The sequence below is a fragment of the Amblyomma mixtum genome, chromosome 1 (genome assembly GCF_055824585.1).
Source record: "Amblyomma mixtum isolate Tamu chromosome 1, ASM5582458v1, whole genome shotgun sequence".
NCBI lineage: Eukaryota > Metazoa > Arthropoda > Arachnida > Ixodida > Ixodidae > Amblyomma > Amblyomma mixtum.
This window is the reverse complement of record NC_143012.1, coordinates 28,935,598-28,957,287: the sequence shown is the minus strand read 5'-3', so window position 1 is coordinate 28,957,287 and position 21,690 is coordinate 28,935,598. Positions and strand designations below refer to the sequence as shown.

The following is a 21,690-nucleotide window of genomic DNA, read 5'->3' as shown; positions in this document are numbered from 1 at the left end:
CCCGCCTTCTACGCTGATTACCACGCGATTTCAAAACACTGAGACCTTGCAACACCCGAGGCTGAATAAGCCGGGGTATGCAGGGTAAGTAGTGTCACGTCACACGGTCATTTTGTGACGACCGTAATGGTCGTTAAGGTCAAAAGGAAATTAGACACACGAGAGCATTTGACGTAGGCTCCTTTTATTCGAAGCACAGCCTTAACGAGGCAATTGAAATATCCTATACAGTGGCGGGAGGCAAAGGCCACGCCGTTTTACGTGAGAGTATTACACAGGTGCCCTTCACAGAAGGAAATGGACGGCGGTGCGACCGCAGACGACGGCCTTGATCGGCGCGCGTTGTTGCTGGCGTGAGCGTCGGCAAGGTGACTTCTTTATTTGTTGTTCACTTTCTCTTCGCTTCAGTGCGTCGAACAGAGTTCCAGACGTCGCGTAACTTGTCCTTCCCGTACTGTGGGAAAACACACAGAGGAGGCGTGCCCTGCGATAGATACCCGCGCTGTAGGCGGGTAAATCCGAGGGCGCGCCGTTTTTCCCACGAGCACTTTTATCAAAAGAGTCGCACCGCTTTTGAGGAAAGTTCGCATGTTCGTTGCGACGCCCGCGTCGCTAATGAGCAAGAGAGGAAGGTTACAACTGACGTCAAAAAGTTCAAGGAGCACATTAACGAGATTTACGCAAGTTCACAACATGCGACTAGAAATCGTTCTGGGGCTCCTCAACCCTTTAAACTTCTGACGCCCAATAGATGAAAGTACGGATGACCAAAATATGAGTGAATGGATCAATGCTAGAAAATGCAGATCCCAACTTCGAGTTCGAAATAAGACAATGGGAAGTGCTATTTTTCAGGCCTAGGTGAAGTTGGTTATTCGTACTGTACAGATGATAATAGGAACTGAGCACGCCTGTATAATACACAGGCAGAACTTGGAGAGATCGCACTCTGGGACGCAGGTCCCTTTACGTCCAAAAATTTGCGCAACACGCGTTGAAAAGGGCTACCCCTATTGCCAACAACAAATGTGCAGCACAAATTCTAGGCGTCATTATAATAAGCCCTTTGCTTTCTATAAACGCTAAACTTCATAAACTAACGCCGATTAAATCGGGCGATGATCAGTGCACGCTCTAAACTAATTTTACGGGCGGTCGGTTTTGTCGCACAGCCCACACGAGCCGCGTTACAGCCAGACCAGCGATCACAAGCAAACACCACCTAGACTCCCATTTTCTAGGCAGCGTCGGCACAAGTCGCAGTCACTGTAACGACGCATAGATGTAGACAGCACGCCATGTTGTTGTGGGCGAAGTCTTCCGCCCTACAGTTCGTGATGCGAAGACAGAGGCTCAACGCCGGATTGACCCTCCGTTTCCGACGGAGCATATCACGAGTCGGCGACGGTAGGCACAGCGCACTGCTGTCCACGCATGAAGTTGAAGTACACAAATCCAGTCTCGTGCCACCAGAAGAGTGCCAGGAACACAATCACGTGCCAGATCTGGTGGCTCGAGAAGACGTAGTCCACACGACCGGGCCAGAAGCGCTCGGGAAGCTTGAAGCGGTAGACTGCGAACGCCGCTCCCATGAAGGCGAACAGTACTGCGATGCGAGGCAGGAGCAGGCGTACTATGGGCGCTTCCAGGCCACCGTTGAGAGCGAACCAGTGGGCAGTGGGCGCCAGGCCGAACAGCACGAGCGAGCTGAGGATCACGAGACGCGCCGTCTCGTACTCGGCGCGACTGGCGAAGCGCGGCGCGAAGTTGAGAATCAACACGATCGCAACGAGCAACAGCTCGACTCCGCTGTAGAGACCCTCGAGCCAGGGCACGCAACTGAAGGCGAAGTGGACGCCCGAGAGGAACGTCATGCTCAGGCTGAGCGCGACGCCCAGCACGTCCCACTTGAGCAGAGACTGGTAGCAACTCTCCGAGTGACAGTTGAACGTGTGGTACACGACGGACAGGAGAAGCGTCGTCATGTACGTCACACAAAGGGCGACGCAGATGCCGCGGTCAGCAGGAGACGAGGAGACCTCGTCCAGCCGCCAGAACAGGTCGTGCACGAACAGCGCCAGCATGACGAAGAACCCGGACAGGTGCGTCCAGATGTTGAGCGTCTCGTTGTTCCACTCGAACGCGCTCAGCGCGCACCGGGGCAGCGCCATGTTGCAGCGGTAGCCCGTGCGGATGAACGGGTTCTGGCGCAGGAACTCCGGCGCCAGGTCGAACGGGCGCAGTTGGTCTTCATCCTCGGCGCCCTTGCCCGAGTCGGCGGGCGAAAAGAAGTCGAGCACCTGCTTCCAGACCGACTTGACGCTCTCGGTCGGTAGCATGGAGACGACGCACCGGTGCTCTCCCTTCGACGCAGCGGAGTCACACATGGTTCTTTCGAGATTGGCGCGCAGCTGGTTTCTCCTCCGTCGACCGCCGACGGCGACCGGTTTTTGAACGTCCCGACCGAGGCGCCGCGCCGCGGCGTGACGTAGGGCGTTGCGTCAATTGTGGAACCATGACGACAGCAGCGGTCGCGGCGCGACGGCGTCGGTGGTGAGCGCGCGGACTTCAGGCGCGACCTCGCGCACTTCCCGACGCTATGGCGAGTATCGGCGATAAGAAGACCTCGGGGCAGACGTCGGATCTCGGGAGAAAGAGGCGAACGCGCGATGCTCGGCTCCCGCGGAAGATGGAACCCGAGATTAGCGACGCTATGAGGTTTGCGGGTCGGTCTGCTTCCGGTGTCTCGCGGGGCTTGCCGACCTCGGAGGAAAAAGGCGGAAGCGCCCGCAGCGAATGAGCGGGCGAAGCGGGCTAATGGTGGTCAATGTCGGTCACACGCAGGGGAAAGCGTGGCTGCGAACGCCGCCGATACACACCGCCGTCACGGAGGTCCTTCGCTGCTGACGCGCTTTGCAAAGCGAACGGATTAAGTAGGGGGATCAATGGGCTGTCCCTCATTTGCGTAGAACGAACGTTGATCCGATGCGGGCGATAGTAAAACGAAGATTGAAGCACTGAGCATGCCACGGATTAAGAGGTGCGCGGCGCATAGGGTCATATGATCATGGGCAAAGGAATGGAAAGTTAGTAGGAGCATGATGCACGATTACAGAAGCCTTCATGGTAGCCTTCGTGCATAAGGACATCGTTTATTCGTAACGGATAATCATTTTTCAGGTCTCTCTAGATGACGTAGCATTGTTAAGACAACACCAGTGCTCCGGTGCTGCAATATCTTGCATGGTCACCTCTGAAAACCATTGCCATTGTACGGTCGTGGGTGACGATCGGTGCTACCCATCTGCAAACGCACGTGACTGTCCTATTGACGACTGTGAGGGCAAGGCAGTCGCTAAAGGAAAAGGGCCACTTCGAGTAAAATTACGTGAGCTCGTTGCTTCGGAAATCAATGAGCATGTGGTTTCACACAGGGCGCCGTGCGAAGCCGAAGCTGTTCGGCGGCCGTGTGGCGGGATTCGAGCATTAAATCGGGCGGCCCAGATAGCGCCGTACACCAACAGCCGGCCTGTGTTCACACGGGAATATCTATAGGCAGTCCGCTGTACGCGAGGCTGCCACTGAGTTCAAACACAGTTAAAACAAATCAAGCCAAACAAATTGAATTCAAACAAACCAGAGATCGCAGCGAACAGATAACCGAGCTTGCCTCTTGCGGCGCTGATTAACTGCATTGATTTCTGAGTCGATACATTTTATAGCGTATATCAAATCGAATACTGCAAAGGACTAAATTTTCGCGTTTACCGCGAACTTCCAGCTCACGAAAAATACGTCTCGTGAATAATCTCGGGCGAAATATCGAGGCACACTGTGGCAAACAATGACTGGGGGCCAGTACGTCGTTCCCGTCTGTAGAAGTGGAAAGTAACTTTGGTAACTCACCGTTGGCGCGGTTCTGTTCCAGAAAAGTATGCGTCGTCTCTTCTGTACACGATCAAGTGCCGAACGAGAAGCATTAAAACATAAGGTTCCTACGACTTCTAAACGGGACAGTTGGTAATACATTCTTGAGGACGATATCGCGAAAGACGGGGACGAAAGAGCGACGAACAGCGCCGACTCACAACTGAAGTTTATTGACAGGAAACAAGGCTAATGTAAAGAAAGCGCAGACACTCAATCATGCAACCGAACATAACGCACGTGTTGCTAAATGGGATCAAGGAACATGACTTGCTTATAATGTAGAAAGATAGAGGGCTTGCTGACGCACAATCTTGGTTTTAGCTTGCCACATGAAGAATTAAACTAAGATTTTGCGTCACCAAGCCTCTGAAAAATCTGCACTGTACTCATTCTACACGCTGAAGCTTCTGAAGTTCAGTGAATCAACGTTTAGTGAATCAGTCGAGCTATACCGGATGTGCTATGATGATGTTGCGATTATCATGTGCTAACGCAGAACAAGCGCGCACACAAAACCACAGAGGGAAGGCCGGAGTCTCACAGTGAGGGGAAGGAAAGAACACCCCGTCAACAGTCAAACACCCCGTCAACGGTCAGCCACTCTTCTCCAATTCCTCCTTTCCCTGCGCCCCAGTCATTATCTGAATGACCCCAGGAGCCTCCCCAGAAGCCGATGCACACGTGCGTGCAAGAAACAAAACAAACAAAAAACGAAGGAAAGAGAGCCTCCACATCTCCTCTCGCGTCACGAGCACAGAGCTTCTTCCGAAACAAAATGGCGTCACTGCACGTTCGGCAAGGTCGCCGGGAACCCGTAATGAGAGCCGCGTGGCTGAGATGCGAGGTCCAGAAGAGGTCGTCTCAAGGTCAATCAGGCGTCTGGCTGGCTGACGGGTCAGCCACCGCAACAAGCGGTCGGCCATTCTGCCCGCGCATCTCCATGGCCATGGCGCAGGTTCGCCGAGCCATAAATCACTTTGAGGTCCAGTCAAGGCAATGCCGTCTAGTCTGGGTAGTGTTGGTCAACGGCGATGACCCTGCATTCACCGAGTGCGGAAGCTCGCCTTCGTACGGATGATGTTAGTTATACATGCGACGCTTTTCCGGGCTAACGAATTGACAGTTAAAGATCCCTCGCCATGTAAACTTCGCTCACCTCAATGAAGGCCCGCGGCAAGTTGGCACAGCCAGAGATGATCACTGGTGGAGATTTCCAGCGCAACCTTGGAGATATATCGCAGTCGATCCTGAAAAGCAGGACTCTCTCCTGGCAAGCTGAGCCGCCATGGATGGGAATCTGCGCCGTGCCAGCACTACGAGAACGATCGTGCAATGAGCGACCGCTTGGTGTGTTCAAGTACACCGGTGTGTTATTTCGGCGCGTTGAGGCTACAAGTGGAATACTGCGGAGAGCGATAACTATATACCGAAATGTGCGCCGTTATGTGTGTTGGGCTCAAAGTATGCGGCCAGGTGGGAGCCGTATTACTTGGCAACGACCACAGATAAACTGTGGCTAAACCTTGCCAAAATCTTGACCTAAATCATAACCCGAATTCAGCCCGGACGTTATCAACGCTGCCATGACCGCATTTCACCCTGTGCTCAGTCTTGCACTGGCAGAATTCCGAACGTCCATCTTTATGTTTTGTACACATCCCAAACGGAACCGAATTGTGAATGTTGTCGAGCCGCCGCCGCGGCTGCAGACTGCGTTCGAATGCTTAGCGAGAGTTCGCGATTTCGAGCCCTGCTGCAGAGGTAGCATTAGACGGGATGCCTTGTGGGCAACTTATATCCCTTAGAAGTCTTACAACGTGTTAAGACAACTTCTAGATGTCTTAAGCAAAATGTCTTGTCGTTAGTTAGTAAGCAGGGTCGTTCACTGTTTCAAAGGGCCACTGCGGGAGTGGACTTCTAAGAGTAGCGAATGACAGGGCGAGACGTCGGGCCTCAGGGACTCGGACCTAGGGACTTGCACGGTCACCTAAGCAAAGACGAGCCGGGGTAGAGGACTTACGAGGTAGATGCACGAATAGGAGGTGAATGATACATAGGTGAACACAGGCATAAATAAACCACACATCGACTCCATCATTCCATAGGTTACATCAATACTCGCCATTGCATCCTTAGTACCCATTTCATGGCCGCATTTTATCTTCGGGTTTTTTTTTTTTACCTCTTCCACGCTGCTCTCCTTCTGTCTTTTTCTCCCAAATTCCCCTTCCTACGCAGAGTAGCATGCCAGCGATTTTTAAACGCCGGCTAAATTCTCTGCATTTCATTAAAGAGTCTCTCTCTCTCTCTCACATCGACTAAGGAAATTCTTGGTTCCTTGGACAGAGAAGTCTGGCGTATCATCATGTCCAATTAAGCTAATGGCACACGTGACCCCACCCGTACACATGGAAACATCAGGTCTGTCGACGCTGGGGGAAACGGTAAGTGCCCCAACTTTTGCAAGCCAGTCATATGTCCATGGCAGAAGCAGGGCGCACTTTCTACGAAATAGCACTTGCAAACATCCGTATCCTGAGGCCGGGTGGAGCTGACTGCCGGCTAGCGCCCAATAACTGCCTATTGCAAGTGCAGCCGAATTCGCCGAATGCCGTCAAGTGATCCCATGGCAGGACCACACATAGCTCTTGAGGCTCAGTTAAAATACCGCCGCTGTAGCGACAAGGAACCCCGTCGCACATGCTGATATGGACACGTGCAGCTGGGTGGCCTTCTTTCTTTTTATACTGCCGGGCGGCCCGTGCAAGCCAGAACTGCCCGAGGCTTCCGGTTGTCTTCTGGCCAGGCGTGCCGGGCTGATTTTGTCCCTGCTCTGACCCGGCCACCTCCAGTGCGGCGTGAGGGAGGTGCTCAGGCAATTTCCAATGATTTTGCGCAAACGCGCAATCTGTGACCGTTTTAGATGTTCTGTGACCATTTTAGGACGTTTACGGGATATCACGCGTGCTCAGTGGGCTTCGCTGTAAAGGCGAAGTACGAATACGATACGCCCACGCACTTAGAGCTTGGTGGAGATGCAAAGGTGCTCCATATGGATGTGGTCGAAATCAACCACGGCGACTCATACATAACACGCACAGCTTCGACAAGTAAATAAAACATTCCCCCTCCCCTCTTTTCCTACCAAATGTCCTCGTTCATAAAAGGGAGTTTTAGAATAGGGGTAAAAAAGAGTTTTAGAATAGGGAAGCCCTGTCGACTAGGGGGATGGGGTAATAGCGGAGCGCCATCGCGCATGCGCAGGACAATAACCCGAAGGGCGTTACTGTTCTGCGCATGCGCCCCGCTATTCCTCTATTCTCCTAATCTAAAACTCGCCAGTGTCTTATTAGCACCAAGAAAAAAAAAGCATCCGAGGTAACAACTCACATACTGAACAATAATAGAATGATATTTAGCATATCGTAACAGGCTCCTGCTACTGCGCATGCGCGCCAGGTGCCGGCCGTTCCGGTATATGTCTACGCTAGTACGTCTCTGTTGCCGTGGCCTCCGCTAAGATAAAACTCTACCACGGACACTGATTGTCCCTCCATCGCGGAATTACGACATGACACCAACCGCCGGACATGGAATTCGATGAATTGAAAACAAACGCTCCATATACTGGAGTGTCGGAATGGGTACCAAGGCAAGGGAGACGCAATTAACGGAGGTAGGCCGCGAGTCAGATGGAACGACGAGATTGGGAAATTGGCTGGAACAAGGTGGCCGCACGCTTGGCGCACAACAGGAGTAATTGGAGGTCACTGGGTGAGGCGCCCCTGCTCTGCACTGGAATCACGTCAACTGACGCAGACGACCCGCATTGGAATGCACGGCGACGACGATGGTGATGCAAGCCGCCTGTGTGCGAAGCGTCGACTGCTGGCAGCGCCAGCAGTGGTGGTGGTAGTGGTAGAGTCTTATCTTAGCGGCAATTCGAGCCCTACTGCGTCACACACGAGACAATATCATTTAGTTCAAGGCTAACCACGGAATTAAACTCTGAAATGTCTAATTAAACTCTAAAACTAAACTCTAAGATATGGGCATAAAACTAGTATGAATAATGTACGTACAACTGAATGTGCATCCACATTGCTCCTAGGTGTAGGTTGGTAGAAAATTTAAGCGTAGCCCTAAGCTTTAAAAACGTGTGCCTGGTTCTTGTAGCGGAGACATTGTATTGGTCCCAGAGAGCAGGACAGCAGACCTGAAATTGAATCTACGCTTACCATTGCCGCGTCGGTTCCTCATCGTCGCGGTCTATTTGCCCAATGTCAATAGCGTTGTCGAATTCTGTTGAAGTCTTGCAAATAGCCAAGCTGCGTGCTTAAATTTTTGATTGCATGGACCAGCATTGGACCAACATGGTCCGATGTTATCGGGGAAACCCCAAAGTGGAGTAGATTTGTGATAACGGAGTATGCGTAATTGCTCAGTGTAACCACAGCCATACGGCTACAAACGAAAGAGTAATTGCTCCCTTATCATAAATCTGCTCCACCTTGGGGGATTCCCGTAAACATTGGAGCAATAAGGTTCGCACTTCGAGTTGTTGATCAATTCGCTCTCGCTCTACCACATGCTGGTCGCCCCGGTTAGCTCAGTTTTTGTAGTGCGACTGCCTATAGATGAGGTGCTCCCGGGTTCGAACCGCGGACCACGACGTATTTTTCTTCAACTACGTAGTTTTTGTGGAAGCTGTATAGCTTTCCTTTGTAGCCGTATGGCTGCGCTTGGGTGAACGCTAATGAGTAATTACTCCCTTATCATAAAGCTTATACACAGTGTTTTCTTGCAGATTTGGAAATCATGGACGATGCCTTGAATCCGCGTCACCTCAATGTGACCAGGGGCTTTTCCAACCATCGCCAATGAAGCGTAACAAAAGCGTTTCCAGAACAGTCTAGTGGGCCCCCTATTTTATTTTTATATACATGTTGCAAATGCAGCCTCAGCCTCGCTACCTCATTGTATTCCCCAGCTTCTCCAGGGGCTTTATCCTGAATTAGCGGTTTCCTCTTTGAAAGCATGTGCTGTTAAAAGTTTTCCACAATGGTTGTCTGGGCTTGTTGGTTGATCATGATCAACGGCTACAACGCATAAGAATACGGACAGAAGTGGACAGGACACGGGCAGGTGCCCGTTTTTTTTTTGTACCTGTTTTTATTTTCTTTGCTGTGCTGTTGTTCACTGTCGTCACGGCGGCTCCAATCACATTTGTATATATAACATGCTGCGCTGAATATTCTGTCGGACACTCACTTTTTATAACTGAACTGCTACCGAGTCATCGAGTCTTCTCTCAAGAATGCGCCTATACGAACGTATAGAAACAATAATAGGCGGTACACAAGCACATCACAGTCAGCTGCAAGGTAGATGACAAGCTTCCACAAGTATTCGCACCATTGTTGCCATTCAGCCACGAAGATAAGGTTGCTTAACTCTGTATCTCGTAGCAAATATGGCGGCTGGACGACTTCGCCCATTGTTAAGAAGAGCGCAGAAAACGAGCGGAACAAAAATACTTATCGATCGCTTTTCGCTTTCTCAGCAGGCAGACACGCTTTAGGGCACGGTATACATCAGTGTAGTCGGCTCTAAGATTTCGTTTTCATACGCTGCGGAAGTACCGAAGAGGCACCTAAAAGTTATCCTTTGTTTGGTGACATGTAGTACACTGTAAAGACAGCTAGACATAAGGGAAGTAGTAACGGGAAAAGAGAGAGACTGGCAACTGCTACCGAAGCGCTCAAAATTGACACGGACACGGGTAAATAGACACGGGCGTGTGGAAGTCCCAACTCGCTCATTGATGTCAGCCTCCCTATAGCCCTGTCAGTCTCCCTATGTCAGCACCAAATATCCGTATCCATCACTCCAGAGAAAAATTGATTTTTAGGAAATGGAAACCGCAGTGATGGTCTCACTTCTCAGTGGATCCCTTAACTACGCAGCGAGGGAAGGGAGGAAGGTGGGATTGAAAGAAGAAAGAGGTGCCGTAGTGGAGGGCTCCGGAATAATATAGACAACCTGGGGATCTTTAGAGTCAGTCTAGGGATGTTTAACGCGCACTAAAACCTTGCGGACTTGACTGCTACTAAAAGCAGCAACGGAGGACAGCGCCAGAAGTGAGAGAAGAGAAAAATGATATAGGAGATGCGGTACATCAACGGGCAATACAAAGCAAAACGCAACATAAGTACGGCACCCTTACTAACGGGGCAGACTCACAACAGGATGTGAGAGAAAAAAAGACGAAGACATAAAAGAAAGATGTCTATTCCGGGCCTTAGCTACCTACATGCGTGTTATATACAGTATATATTCCTAACGGTATAAACGCAGCTGTGGCTCCAGTCCTCTACACGTGTCGGTGGCGTCAGCGAGGCAGCGCGCCTACCACGCACCGCTGCCGCAGCGCGCTAGACATGGCCGATCATTCGCGGATAATATCTCTCTAGCAATCGTGACCACTGCCGCAAAATGCACACACACCGAGCGTTGCTAATAAAGACATTGAGCGAAGGGCAGGTGGTCAACAGTTGCCGCGCCTTCAATCTGCTCTTGTTATCAATGGAGCGCTTATAAACTAGAAGCCAGTGCGTTCAATACAGAGGCTCTCTTGCTACACTGTTAACAGAAAGGAGTAAAAAAGGAGCAAGTTGTCCTCCAGCGCACATCCTTCAGTAAAAGGGTGTGCGCTGAGGACAAACTCTCTTTTTACTCCCATGTAGGTGTACTCGTTTTTAGAGTGTACGCGTCAGCTACTCTTCCCTCTCTCCGCACGTTCTTCCAAGCTCACACCAGGGTATACCATCGATGAAGTTATCCTCCTGACTGAGCGACAATGTGCAGGACCAAGTGAACTTGAAACTGCAGATCGTTATACATCAGGTGACCATCCACAGACGGATGGGCGAAACTGTGCAGACAGATTGGTTTGGTTTATGGGGTTTAACGTCCCAAAGCGACTGAGGCTATGAGAGACGCCGTAGTGAAGGGCTCCGGAAATTTCGACCACCTGGGGTTCTTTAACGTGCACTGACATCGCACAGTACACGGGCCTCTAGAATTTCTCCTCCAAAGAAATTCCAGCCGCCGCAGCCGGGATCGAACCCGCGTCTTTCGGGTCAGCAGCCGAGCACCATAGCCACTGAGCCACCGCGGCGGCACTGTGCAGACAGAGGAAAGTGAAAATGTGGATGCGCAATGCTTTCTTCACTTAAATGCGTCTTGCTGGAAATGTTCGAGCGTTGCTTGAAGCAGCGCTCGACCAGGCGGTAACTGTATATACAACACGCGTGTATTGTATAAACTCTACCGATGAAACCCGTAAGGCGTCTGGTTAACCGTAGCTTGGCGGGTTGCTCAGACCAGAGATAAGCATCAGGAACGGCGCTCTTCCAAGCAACGCGAGCGCACGCTATCGTAGAAGTGGGCCCGCTGAGCGCGCAGGCGGGAAAAGTGCGCGCGGCCGAAAACCAGGCCGACGGCCGTTGAACTTGGTGGCCGCGGGGAGGGAGCGGACCGTTGTAGGTCGTCGACTGCGAGGTCAACGGCGCGCCGTCCTTCCAGGCGCGCCGCGTGCTGACGGCAGCGCGCGCGGCGGCGTCATCGGCGGGGAGTGCCGCGATCGCAGCGGATAGCGGAGCCCCCGGGTCGCTGGTAAGACTTGTAATTACTGCCCTCCTGGCAGTGCATGCAGCGTAGACGTCAAATGCAATCACGGAAACGCTCCGTCACCCGCGCCGTCCTTGTGGTGCAGAACAGCCCGCCAGAGCAAGACCACTGCCACGAAGGTCGCTTCGTATGCACACTGTATGTATACACAGTACTCCGTCAGGGTGATACCAGGTGCACCGGTGCCGCGACACCTGCCAACCACGTACAGCTGGCGTAAATAGCAGTACATGGCAGCGTATACAGCTGGAATATCCTCTGGACGTTGTATATATCTCGAATGCGGCCTGCAGGTCTCATCCGATCTTCAAGATGCAGAAACAGGCTGTGCTTCGGTAAAGCTCAAAGAGATCCCCAGTGTTTTGCCGTCTACGGCTTCTTTAAACACTCCAGGGGCCTGCTGTTGACAGAGCGCTGCGATGCACCTCACCATTAGCTGCACATTGCATACAATTTCAGGCAATGGTAAGGTACGGTCGCCAATCACCCAATGCCCGGGTCGCTTTCACCAGACCCTTGAAAGACGCGGGTATACCTGAGCGACTACTGACAGAGGACCGACTGGACGTGAAATGGACAACGGAAAATGGGAGGCTGATAGATTGGTTTATTGGGGTTTACCGTCCCAAAGCGACTCGGGCTATGAGGGACGCCGTAGTGAAGAGCTCCGGAACTTTCGACCACCTGGGGTTTTTTAACGTGCACTGACATCGCACAGTACACGGGCCTCTAGAATTTCGCCTTCATCGCAATTCAGCCGCCGCGGCCGGGATCGAACCCGCGTCTTTCGGGTCAGCAGCCGAGCGCCGTAACCACTGAGCCACCGCGGCAGGGCAAGGAAGCTGATAGAATACGGACCTAGAAGTGTTGTAGAGACTCAGCGTGGCATTCTCTGATGCCAGCACGTCGTGTAGCCTCCCTAACGCTCTGACAGTGTCACGGCCGCTCAAAAGGAAACGAACCAAGTGTGCTTCCATTGAGCGGCCGAGACAGTGTTTACTGGAAGCGGCCTTTCTACAAAGCACCGTCGTGACCGGCCTGCATGATGTCTGGGCGCGGAATAAAATGTTTCAAGGAGCAGAATCGCCAGGCATCGGAGTGACAAGCCAGGACAATGTCTTGAAGCCAACTACTCTACCGCAAAGGTCTCGTCACTATACAAGAAAGCGACTGCCACGGCCACACATGCATCCAACGTCTTCCACGGGTGCATGTATATGCACGAGGCCACTGCGAAATTTCACGCATCCAACTCGACTAGCGGCAATGCACTGTCAGTGCAAAGGTCGGGCACTTTCGCTCGGCCCGCCCTTCCGTAGTCGCTCGAGGCCTCAGCGGACGGTGCGGCGTGCACTGCCTTTACAGATTGTCACGACTCGGGCGTTGGGACATGGATCGTAGCGGAATATCTCCGACCTCGCTTCAATGGCGGCAGCGGGTGAGTCCCCAGTGTCAACGTTCACCGACTCCTTCGTGCATATTCACAATGTATATAGCGAGAGGAATTATGAGCGGGACCTCGAGGTGTCCATAACGCTGCCTCTGGTCATTCGTCCGGAGTGGATGACTCAGCTGGTACCCGTTGTAGTATAGGTTAGCCAAGGTACTGTAAATCTTGAGAAGCCAAAGAAACGTTCTACCGAAAGGCGCAGGTGTTCGGCGCAAAAGCAGTAAAAACGACCTCAAGGTGGGAGTAAAGCAAACAGTCTTGACTAGCATGTCGCGAAGAAGCCAAGTCAAGCTAGAGCCAGAATCCATTGCGCACACGAGTTCAGCCCAGTACTTTTAGTTGAGGACAAACTGATTGACAAGCATAAATTCTGCCAGTCCGCAGCGGTAGTATGAGTACTAACTCCGGAGCCCTAATACTGCATACCACAAAGCCCACAAAGTTGTTTGTGAGCTGTGTTTGCAGACAAAAATCATATCCATTGAATACTAATGAAAAACCGGAAAAATAAATATCATTTTCTGAGACATGCCCCATCCTTGACCGCCCAGTTTACTGATTCAGCCGAAGTTGCTAACACTGTACGTTAATAAATAAGACATCACAAGAACATTTTTATTTGTTATTCTCCGGATGTCTTTAGAGGTACATGCCGGTCGAGAAGCAACAGTGCTTCGAGAAGCAACGTATTTAAACGACCTGGTGGCTCAGTCGAGCTATGCAAAACCCGAGTAGCGAGATCTCAGAGCGGTTTGAGCGAGAACAGAAGGAAATTAAACCTTCCCGCGCTCATTACACAATGAATGAGCTAATTAACTACTCAACCAATAGTTTATGGTTTATGGGGGTTCAACGTCCCAAAGCGACTCAGGCTATGAGGGACGCCGTAGTGAAGGGCTCCGGAAATTTCGACCACCTGGAGTTCTTTAACGTGCACTGACATCACACAGAACACGGGCCTCTAGAGTTTCGCCTCCATCAAAATGCGCCCGCAGCGGCCGGGATCGAACCCGCGTCTTTCGGGTCAGCAGCCGAGCGCCACAACCACTGAGCCACCGCTTCTCAATCAATAGCTTCAATTAGGGCTCATCCACAGAGAGTAAGGAAAACGAGAGTGTTGTGGTAAGGAAGCCGATGGTACGTGCGAATGTTAAAAACAGAAACCAGCCCAAGACTACCGCACGCTGCCAAGCAGAGCGCTTGCATGCATTTTTCTCTTTTCCGCCTGCGAAGATAACACGTGACACTCGCACTTCCTGGGTCACCCCCCCCCCCCCCCCCCCCCTCTTTTTTTCCGCGGCCTGTTTATTTACGTAATCCTTTTTCTCGTTTTGCAACGCGTGAGATCATCCTCTCTCGTCGTCGAGGAAAAAAATGCTCACTTTATGCGCCGGCACAATTTTCCGGACGAGAGGACTTCGCCAGCAAGTTTGCTTCTTTGTATACGAATGCGGCCACTCAAACGCCGGCTGAGGCTCACTTTTGGGCTTTACGCGTTATATCATTCCATGTGTTCGTATACGGCACCTATATATATATATATATATATATATATATATATATAAACAACCACAGAAAATTCACCTTAGGCGACTATAAACACACGCAGACCTTTAATCACCGGTCTAGATTATAAACGCCGTGGACCTAGCATCTTTCAGTAAAGAATATCAGCTCGGCTGGGAGAAGGCAAAAGTACAGTTTTTGCCGAAAGTAACCAGGCTGCATGGTTTGCTTCTCATTCGTATAGTAGAGCCCTTACGACTTCCCTAAAGATCAAAAAGTTCTTGGAAGAGAGGACAAGGGTTCTCCTTACCACATAGAGATTTAGAGCTTGAGGGCTGTCATAATAGATTTAATATACGACTGACACGGCCGCTTGATGCAAAGCGCAAAGCGGCCGTGCAACTGAGAAGCAAACCGTGTAGCCTGGTTACTTTTGGCAGACTGTACATCATATGGTGTGGGCCTTCCAAGAAAATACGGAAGTCAGACTAATAGCTCAGCCAACGACTGAGGGGTAGAAGGCGGTTCTATCCAGCCCATACCACGGGAACCAGGAGCAACTCCCAGAGAGAGCACACGCAGTGGCGACAGCCAATCGAGTCTCGGACGAGGGACCCCAACTCCATCAATCCCTCTCCCAACTGTAAAATAAACATTTTCATCACCACCAACACCCAGCCGCTATGAATCGTCGATTCTGTAGTACTAATTTAGGCATAATGACCTTTAGATGCAACAGCCCCAATGATATACACAGCTACGAAGACCATTTTTTACATTCATCATCGCTCACGTTCAAGCGATAGTTTTCTTGACTTTGCACTGCGTGAGCAGCAAGCTAGACGGTGGCGAAAAAGAAGAGGAACAAGAAAAGATGAATAAGGTTTGTACACCGACTTGGTTTATTTTTGAAACTCGTTGAAACTTTACAACTGGGCCATGTGTCCATGAAGGTGACGCTGGTGAATAATTAGAGACAGGACAGCACACGGTATCCCATGTCATGATATGACAAGTAAAAAAGAATAGCAAGATAATAGGACAGACAAAAAGCGACAAGAGCAAAGCAAGGAGCAAGCAACACACACTTGACTTCAAATGTTCACGCTGGGCAGTTGACGAATACTGTGGGCACTTGTGTGCGTGGTGACAGTGTTACGTCACGGATTTAAGTATTATTCAAACATTTCTACGGTGTAACATTCACCGGCAGAATAGCGCAACGCTATAATTCGAATTGTAGCTCACTCACAACAACTTCAACAAATGTATGGACGCTTAATAAAAAATAAAAAAAAACGAGAAAGAAAAACGTTGCGGACGATCAGTGCGATTCATGCTGTGGTGTGACTATAGAGACCCGGTTGTGTCACCAACTTCGGCGGACGGAGTGAAATCACCCACTTTGTTACCGACCGAGTGTAGGAAGTGCAACCACTGAAGCCCAGACATTAAAGAACGTATTATAGAGCAATGTGGACTGCGATTTCCTCCTTTCCACCCCCCTCCTACACATCTCTGATTGGCCGGTATACGTTTCCTCATCGCTACATTCCGCTCAGCGGCTTCACACAGCACCAGTCGGAAAGGTTTTGCGAAAATCGGGACAGTAATGCCAACGAATTATATATATCCGCGGAGCTCAGGGTGCAGCATATTGCTCTTTTCTTTGTTCTTGACGTCAGTGCCCGTTGAAGAACCCCAGGTGGTCGAACTTTCCGGAGCCCTTCACTACGGCGTCCCCCATAGCCCAGGTCACTTTGAAACGTTAAAACCGACAAACCATAAACATTTGTTCTTGCGGTAGCTACCATAGGAACCCGCGTGCTCTTTCGAGGCTGTCATCTTGGTCTACTATACTGCATCCTATTTTTCGACGCTCACCGAAATAACATGACTAACATATCCTCCAATATACGGGGCCATTTATGCAGTGTACGCTCATGAGAACACAAGTGTTATTTATAACATACACCCGCGTGCTCAGACCTGGATTGTTATCTAGGTAGCACCGACGCGAAACTGGGTCTGCAAAAACCTGGCGTGCAACCCTGCACTATACCGAAAAGAGAAACGGATGCGCTACACTCACTAAAGGAGAACAACAGCTGTAGTGATATAAGGTCACAACTTCGGTACGGCGACAACCAGTTCCACTCAGATGTAGTTCTTGGAAAGGATATTTGCGCTTTCGGTACTTATTTGGACTCAAAAATGGCCTCGTGCGCAGGGCAAAAAACTTTCTCTTTCTACGCGCTCGTCCACGTTCTCTCAGTCCCTACAATAGCCAACAAATTTTGGCTATCTCGACGAGTCACGTGCGCTGGAGAGGTTGCTTTGCCTGCAAGCTTCTCGAAAGAGCATGTATTTTGGCGCGATGTGGCCAAAATTTGTCGGGCTACAGCGCTGGGGGTAACCGCGTTTTCGAAATATTAATTACGGCGGGCTACACGCCTCTAAGTAATTAAGGAGCCTAAGAGTAATAGTTCAAAAAGTTAACTATTCAAAATTAGTTAACGAGCTTGCTAGTTAGCACAACTTAGCTGTATTCTGATGTACTAAACTACTGATATTGCCATGCCGAAAAAAACGCTTTTCTAATTTAGAAAGTTTACTTTTAAAAATTGTGTAAAGTCTTAGGTGAAACACCCTGTATATGTATACCCGCCACGGTGGCTCAGTAGCTTTGGCATTCGGCTGCTGATTCTAAGGTCGCGGGTTCGACCCCGGCCGCGGCGGAGGCTAAATACAAAAGCACCCGCGTGCTGTGCGATGTCTGCGCGCGTTAAAGAACCCCATGTGGTCCGAATTAATCCGGATCCCTCCAATACGGCGTCCCTCATAGTCTGAGTCGCTTCGGGACGCTAGAGCCCCACAGTCAACATGCACCGCGCATACATACGGATAGCTGTACTTCCGCGCAAATGGCTGCAGGCACCTCTTTACTATACGGCTCTACCCCAGCCCAATCTGCATGCAAGTATAGCATATTATCGCAAAAATAAGCGCCGAAGTCGACGCATACTTTGGGGAAGATAAGATCGTGGCGGAGTCGGAATTAGCAAACCGGAAGTGCACCTATATAAGTCGAGTCTGCACGAGATTAGGGGCTATGCAATGACTATACCAGGAAACGTGCATACTTAGGAAGTCGCGTTTCGAGGCGTCGGACGGCGTATCGCCTGTAGACGTCACTGTTCAAGTGTAAATACGGAGAACGCAGACAGGTTAGTTATAGCGAATGGTTGTTTTCCGCGCTAAACTTGGTGACATAATCAAGAAATGACGGTACAAGCCTGTCACGATGAACAGCGGGACGAAGGACAGTATCCAAGCTAAAAGATCGCCGCCAACTGTCACAGAATCGTGACGAATGAGAGAGACTTTCTTCCTTTACCCTCCTCATAGCCTTGACTCCCGTAATCTTAAAGGTGCACTGAAGAGGAATCTGAACTTGTCTTTTTGCCGCGGGAGCTCGATCTACACGTTCCCAGCATTCTTAGAAACTGCGAATTATTGCCCTGTGCAGCCAATTTCCCTAATTAAATCGGATTAACGTCCGGCTCCCGCCCTTTTTTTCTTTTTTATTCCCCGCATACGGTGGGAGGAGTCGACCTTTCAGACAGTCAGACAGTCAGGGCGACTTTGCTTTCGCTCTTATTTTGCTTCTTTTAGGTTTCCGTGAATAAATAGGTCTAGTCGGAGACTACATAGGCGCAAATTAGGCCCACGGAAACAAAAATACGCTTGGACTCTTTGCTTTATGTATCACTCCGCCGATGGCAGAGCGGCAAGCCGCCACAGGACTGGGTGAAAGGTTGGTCGACTCCTCTCACCGTTTGCTGGAATTCAAAAAAAAAAAAAAAGGCGGGAACTCGACGTTAATGCCATTTAAATTAGGAAAATCGGCCGCACAGGGCAATAATTCGAAGTTTCCAAGAACGCTCGGAACCCCTAGATCGAGTTCCCGCGGTAAAAATTCGAGTTCAGATTCCTCTTCAGTGCACCTTTAACTCCTTGCGAAGAGGACACTATCAGCACAGATTGTTCCTCTCGACGAGACAGAGGTACAGAGTCATGCTTCGCAGCTTCATCAACGCATGTCGCCAAAGCCGCTGCAACTGCGGAGTACGTGTTGGCGTCTCTGACGTAAAAAAAAAAACGGAAAAAGGGGAAGTGCCAACAGCCGTAGGTTTTTTCGATTACCTAGCTCCACAGCCCGCTTGCAGAAACTTTTTTCGCTTATGTCTTTTTCTCCGATAAAATATACCATCAGAATTAAACTTATGTTCCCTGGGTTTTCACTACGCCATAATCGCCATCAAAAGATAAACATTCTTCATTGCAACCCTGTGACCTACTCGTATTCATTTCTTCCCCAGACTAGAAAAAGACTGGAATAACTTGTTCGCATCACTAACAAGCATAGGCAGAGGTAATAAATTCAAAACTTCCCCTCAAATATTTTTATAATGTTATGTTTCAACTCGCAGTGTGTTTTTGTTAATTTGTTCTCCTTACGCATTGTATTCATTTTTAAGCAACCCAGAGGACCCGTTCTGGAAGAATACTTTTTGTATATTTTGACTTCTTTGCGTTCCCCTCAGAACGTTTGTTGAATGCTTTTTGTGCATATTGTCTTGTACATACTGTGTTTTCTCTGTACATTTGTATCCTTTGCCTATGTTCATGCCCCTCCCCTCTGTAATGTACGATTTTACCCTGAGGGCGTTATACATAAATAAATGCGTGGTCTGCATCAAGAATCACTGAAAGCGCGGATATATGACATAGCGCGTCGATCATATTTTAGACGATTTTTCCGCGCGAATATGCAAGACATGCACGCGGCCATAATGAGCATATACGCAGCCGACTGAACACTGAAGAGAAGACTCCGCTGGACAAAAAAAAAAAAAAAAAACACTCTAAACCTGGATACGCCGATGTGGGAATAAAAAGCGAGTAAGCCACTAGCACACTCGCTTTTATATAAAGGATGACAGTTTACTCCCAGTTTACTCCCACCTGCCGATTTTTATTTTTTTTTTTCAAGCAAAATGCATGCGTCGATACCGGTTTTTAGGCACGGATCCCAGAGGCTGTAAGCTACACCACCATTCACTTCAAAACGATGATCACGGAGTCCTTTTCGGTCTTGACGTAACAGGTTTAAATCGATTGGCCGAAAAATTTTAAAGTAAAATTTTCTAGGCGATAAATGCATATTTTGCTGCCGGAGAAACATGAACATAACAAGAAATAGCATATAATCAATTTTTACTGATTATGATAACTAAACTCGCTTAAAAATTTTTACTGCCTTGCACACACATTTCGTTTATATATGTTAGCACTATCTGCAGTGACTTTTCGAATGCAATCTCCAATGCAATACCCAAATACGTAATTTCGGTAGCATGTTTTCTTCGCAATGATGCGTAAGGCATTCTTATTCACGGAATGCCTCGCGTTGGTTGGTATTCGCCTTTAATTTCTTCTCTCACCTGTTTCGGCTTCGGTTTCGACAGCCGAGCGATGGCTGTGACGTCAAAGGTCAGTCACGTGAAGCATGAAGGAAAGAGAAGTATAATCGTTATTTCTTCACTCGTTGTCATTCCGGCTCTTGAGGCAGGCTATAGCTTTAGCGTCGTATAGCGAATTAAAACGACGAAGCAGCGATTATATCGAGGTTTCTTTAATGCCTCACGTAACCTATGACCTCTGACGCCATACACATCGTTCGACTGTCGAAACCGAAACCGAGACAGCTATGAGAAGAAACGATGGTAAAATATTTAGCGGTCGCAGGAGAGTGTTATTTGGTGGCCCATGTATACGAATGTCTTCCGCATGGCAGCCACCAAGCTCGGCACGCTTATAATCGTTCTCGACGCAGGATATCAGAAATTCAGAATTCAGCTCCTCTCCTTTAATATCTTCATGAAAAGATTCAGCAAGCAGCCGGCAATGCTAATGTTGGCGCAAGCTACAAGAAGGCTATAGATCGGCCCGAACATCTCCTGCAGAAACCAGTCGAACATATCGGCGGTGGCGTCACATCGCGTCTCCTCCAGACATCTATCCGTGAATCGCTTCCGACTGGCGCAAGCATTGCTCGAGGTCTCGTTTCATTGCGTCACCGAGGACAAAGGAGCGGCGCGGATGACGACGTACAGCCAGCCAAATCTTTAAAATGCTTCTCTCTGTTAGACCGCTAGCTTATTCGCGCAGTAATTTGACGTGTAAGCTCACTGACGTTATGTTGTGTTGTCGCGGCGAAATGTGAACCGCGCGGAATGCGGTGCGGGTCCGAACGGTTGCACTTTCTGCTGGCCGCGTCAGGAAACAAATGCTGAGCCCTTCGGGCTTGCACCAATGTAACTAGAGCAAACTTGTTCTATTTACGTTGGTTTGCACGTCCGGTCATATTTAGGCGCGAGGCAGCTCGACTACTCTTGCTCTACTTCCGCAAAGAAAGCAAGCACGTAAACGCGGGCCGCTTTTTCCGCCAATTTCTAGAAGTTGTGGCGCAGTTTACAACCTGTTTTTGGAAAAAAAAAAAGTAACTGAATACTAGTAATCTGTTACTGCAATTGTAACCGCTAACGGTTAGTGGGATTGTTCCCGCTCGAGCAACGCTCCTTCGAGCTTGAAGTAGGCAAAACACCGACCAAAAATGAACTTTTAAAGGACGTTTCGGCTGCCGCACGAGAGGCGAAACGTCATTTAAAAGTTTATTTTTTTGGTCGGTTGAAGTGGAAATTTATTTTTACCACAAAGCAAAATTGATGCATCAGATGTGACAGGAAAGGCGGGAAAAAAGCTACAAATTAGTAGCTTGACTAGCCACACTTCCCAATAACTGACAGCGGACGCTTTGACAGTATCACAGAGGAACACAGATTCACACAATGAGTAACACAGATTCACACAACAACTCACACAACAGGTTCACACAACGGTGTTCTGCCTTCTTCATATACACCCCCGGCCAGACGCGTTTCCGTCCAACTCTCGACTCCGGCTTCTTCGAGCTATGGAGAGGAGATCCGTCCCTGATGTGTTGCTCATTTCAATTATTTGGAATAGCAGATACTGCATTTATAAAC

General features: G+C 49.6%; 1 protein-coding gene across 1 annotated transcript; it reads right to left on the bottom strand.

Moving 5' to 3' along the window:
* Positions 1–379: 379 nt before the first annotated feature.
* On the bottom strand, positions 380–2,409 carry LOC149365892 (progestin and adipoQ receptor family member 3). Its single transcript, XM_089547872.1, has one exon. The coding sequence runs from the start codon at positions 2,385–2,387 to the stop codon at positions 1,392–1,394; it is 996 nt and encodes a 331-aa protein (XP_089403998.1). The 5' UTR covers positions 2,388–2,409; the 3' UTR covers positions 380–1,391.
* Positions 2,410–21,690: the final 19,281 nt, after the last annotated feature.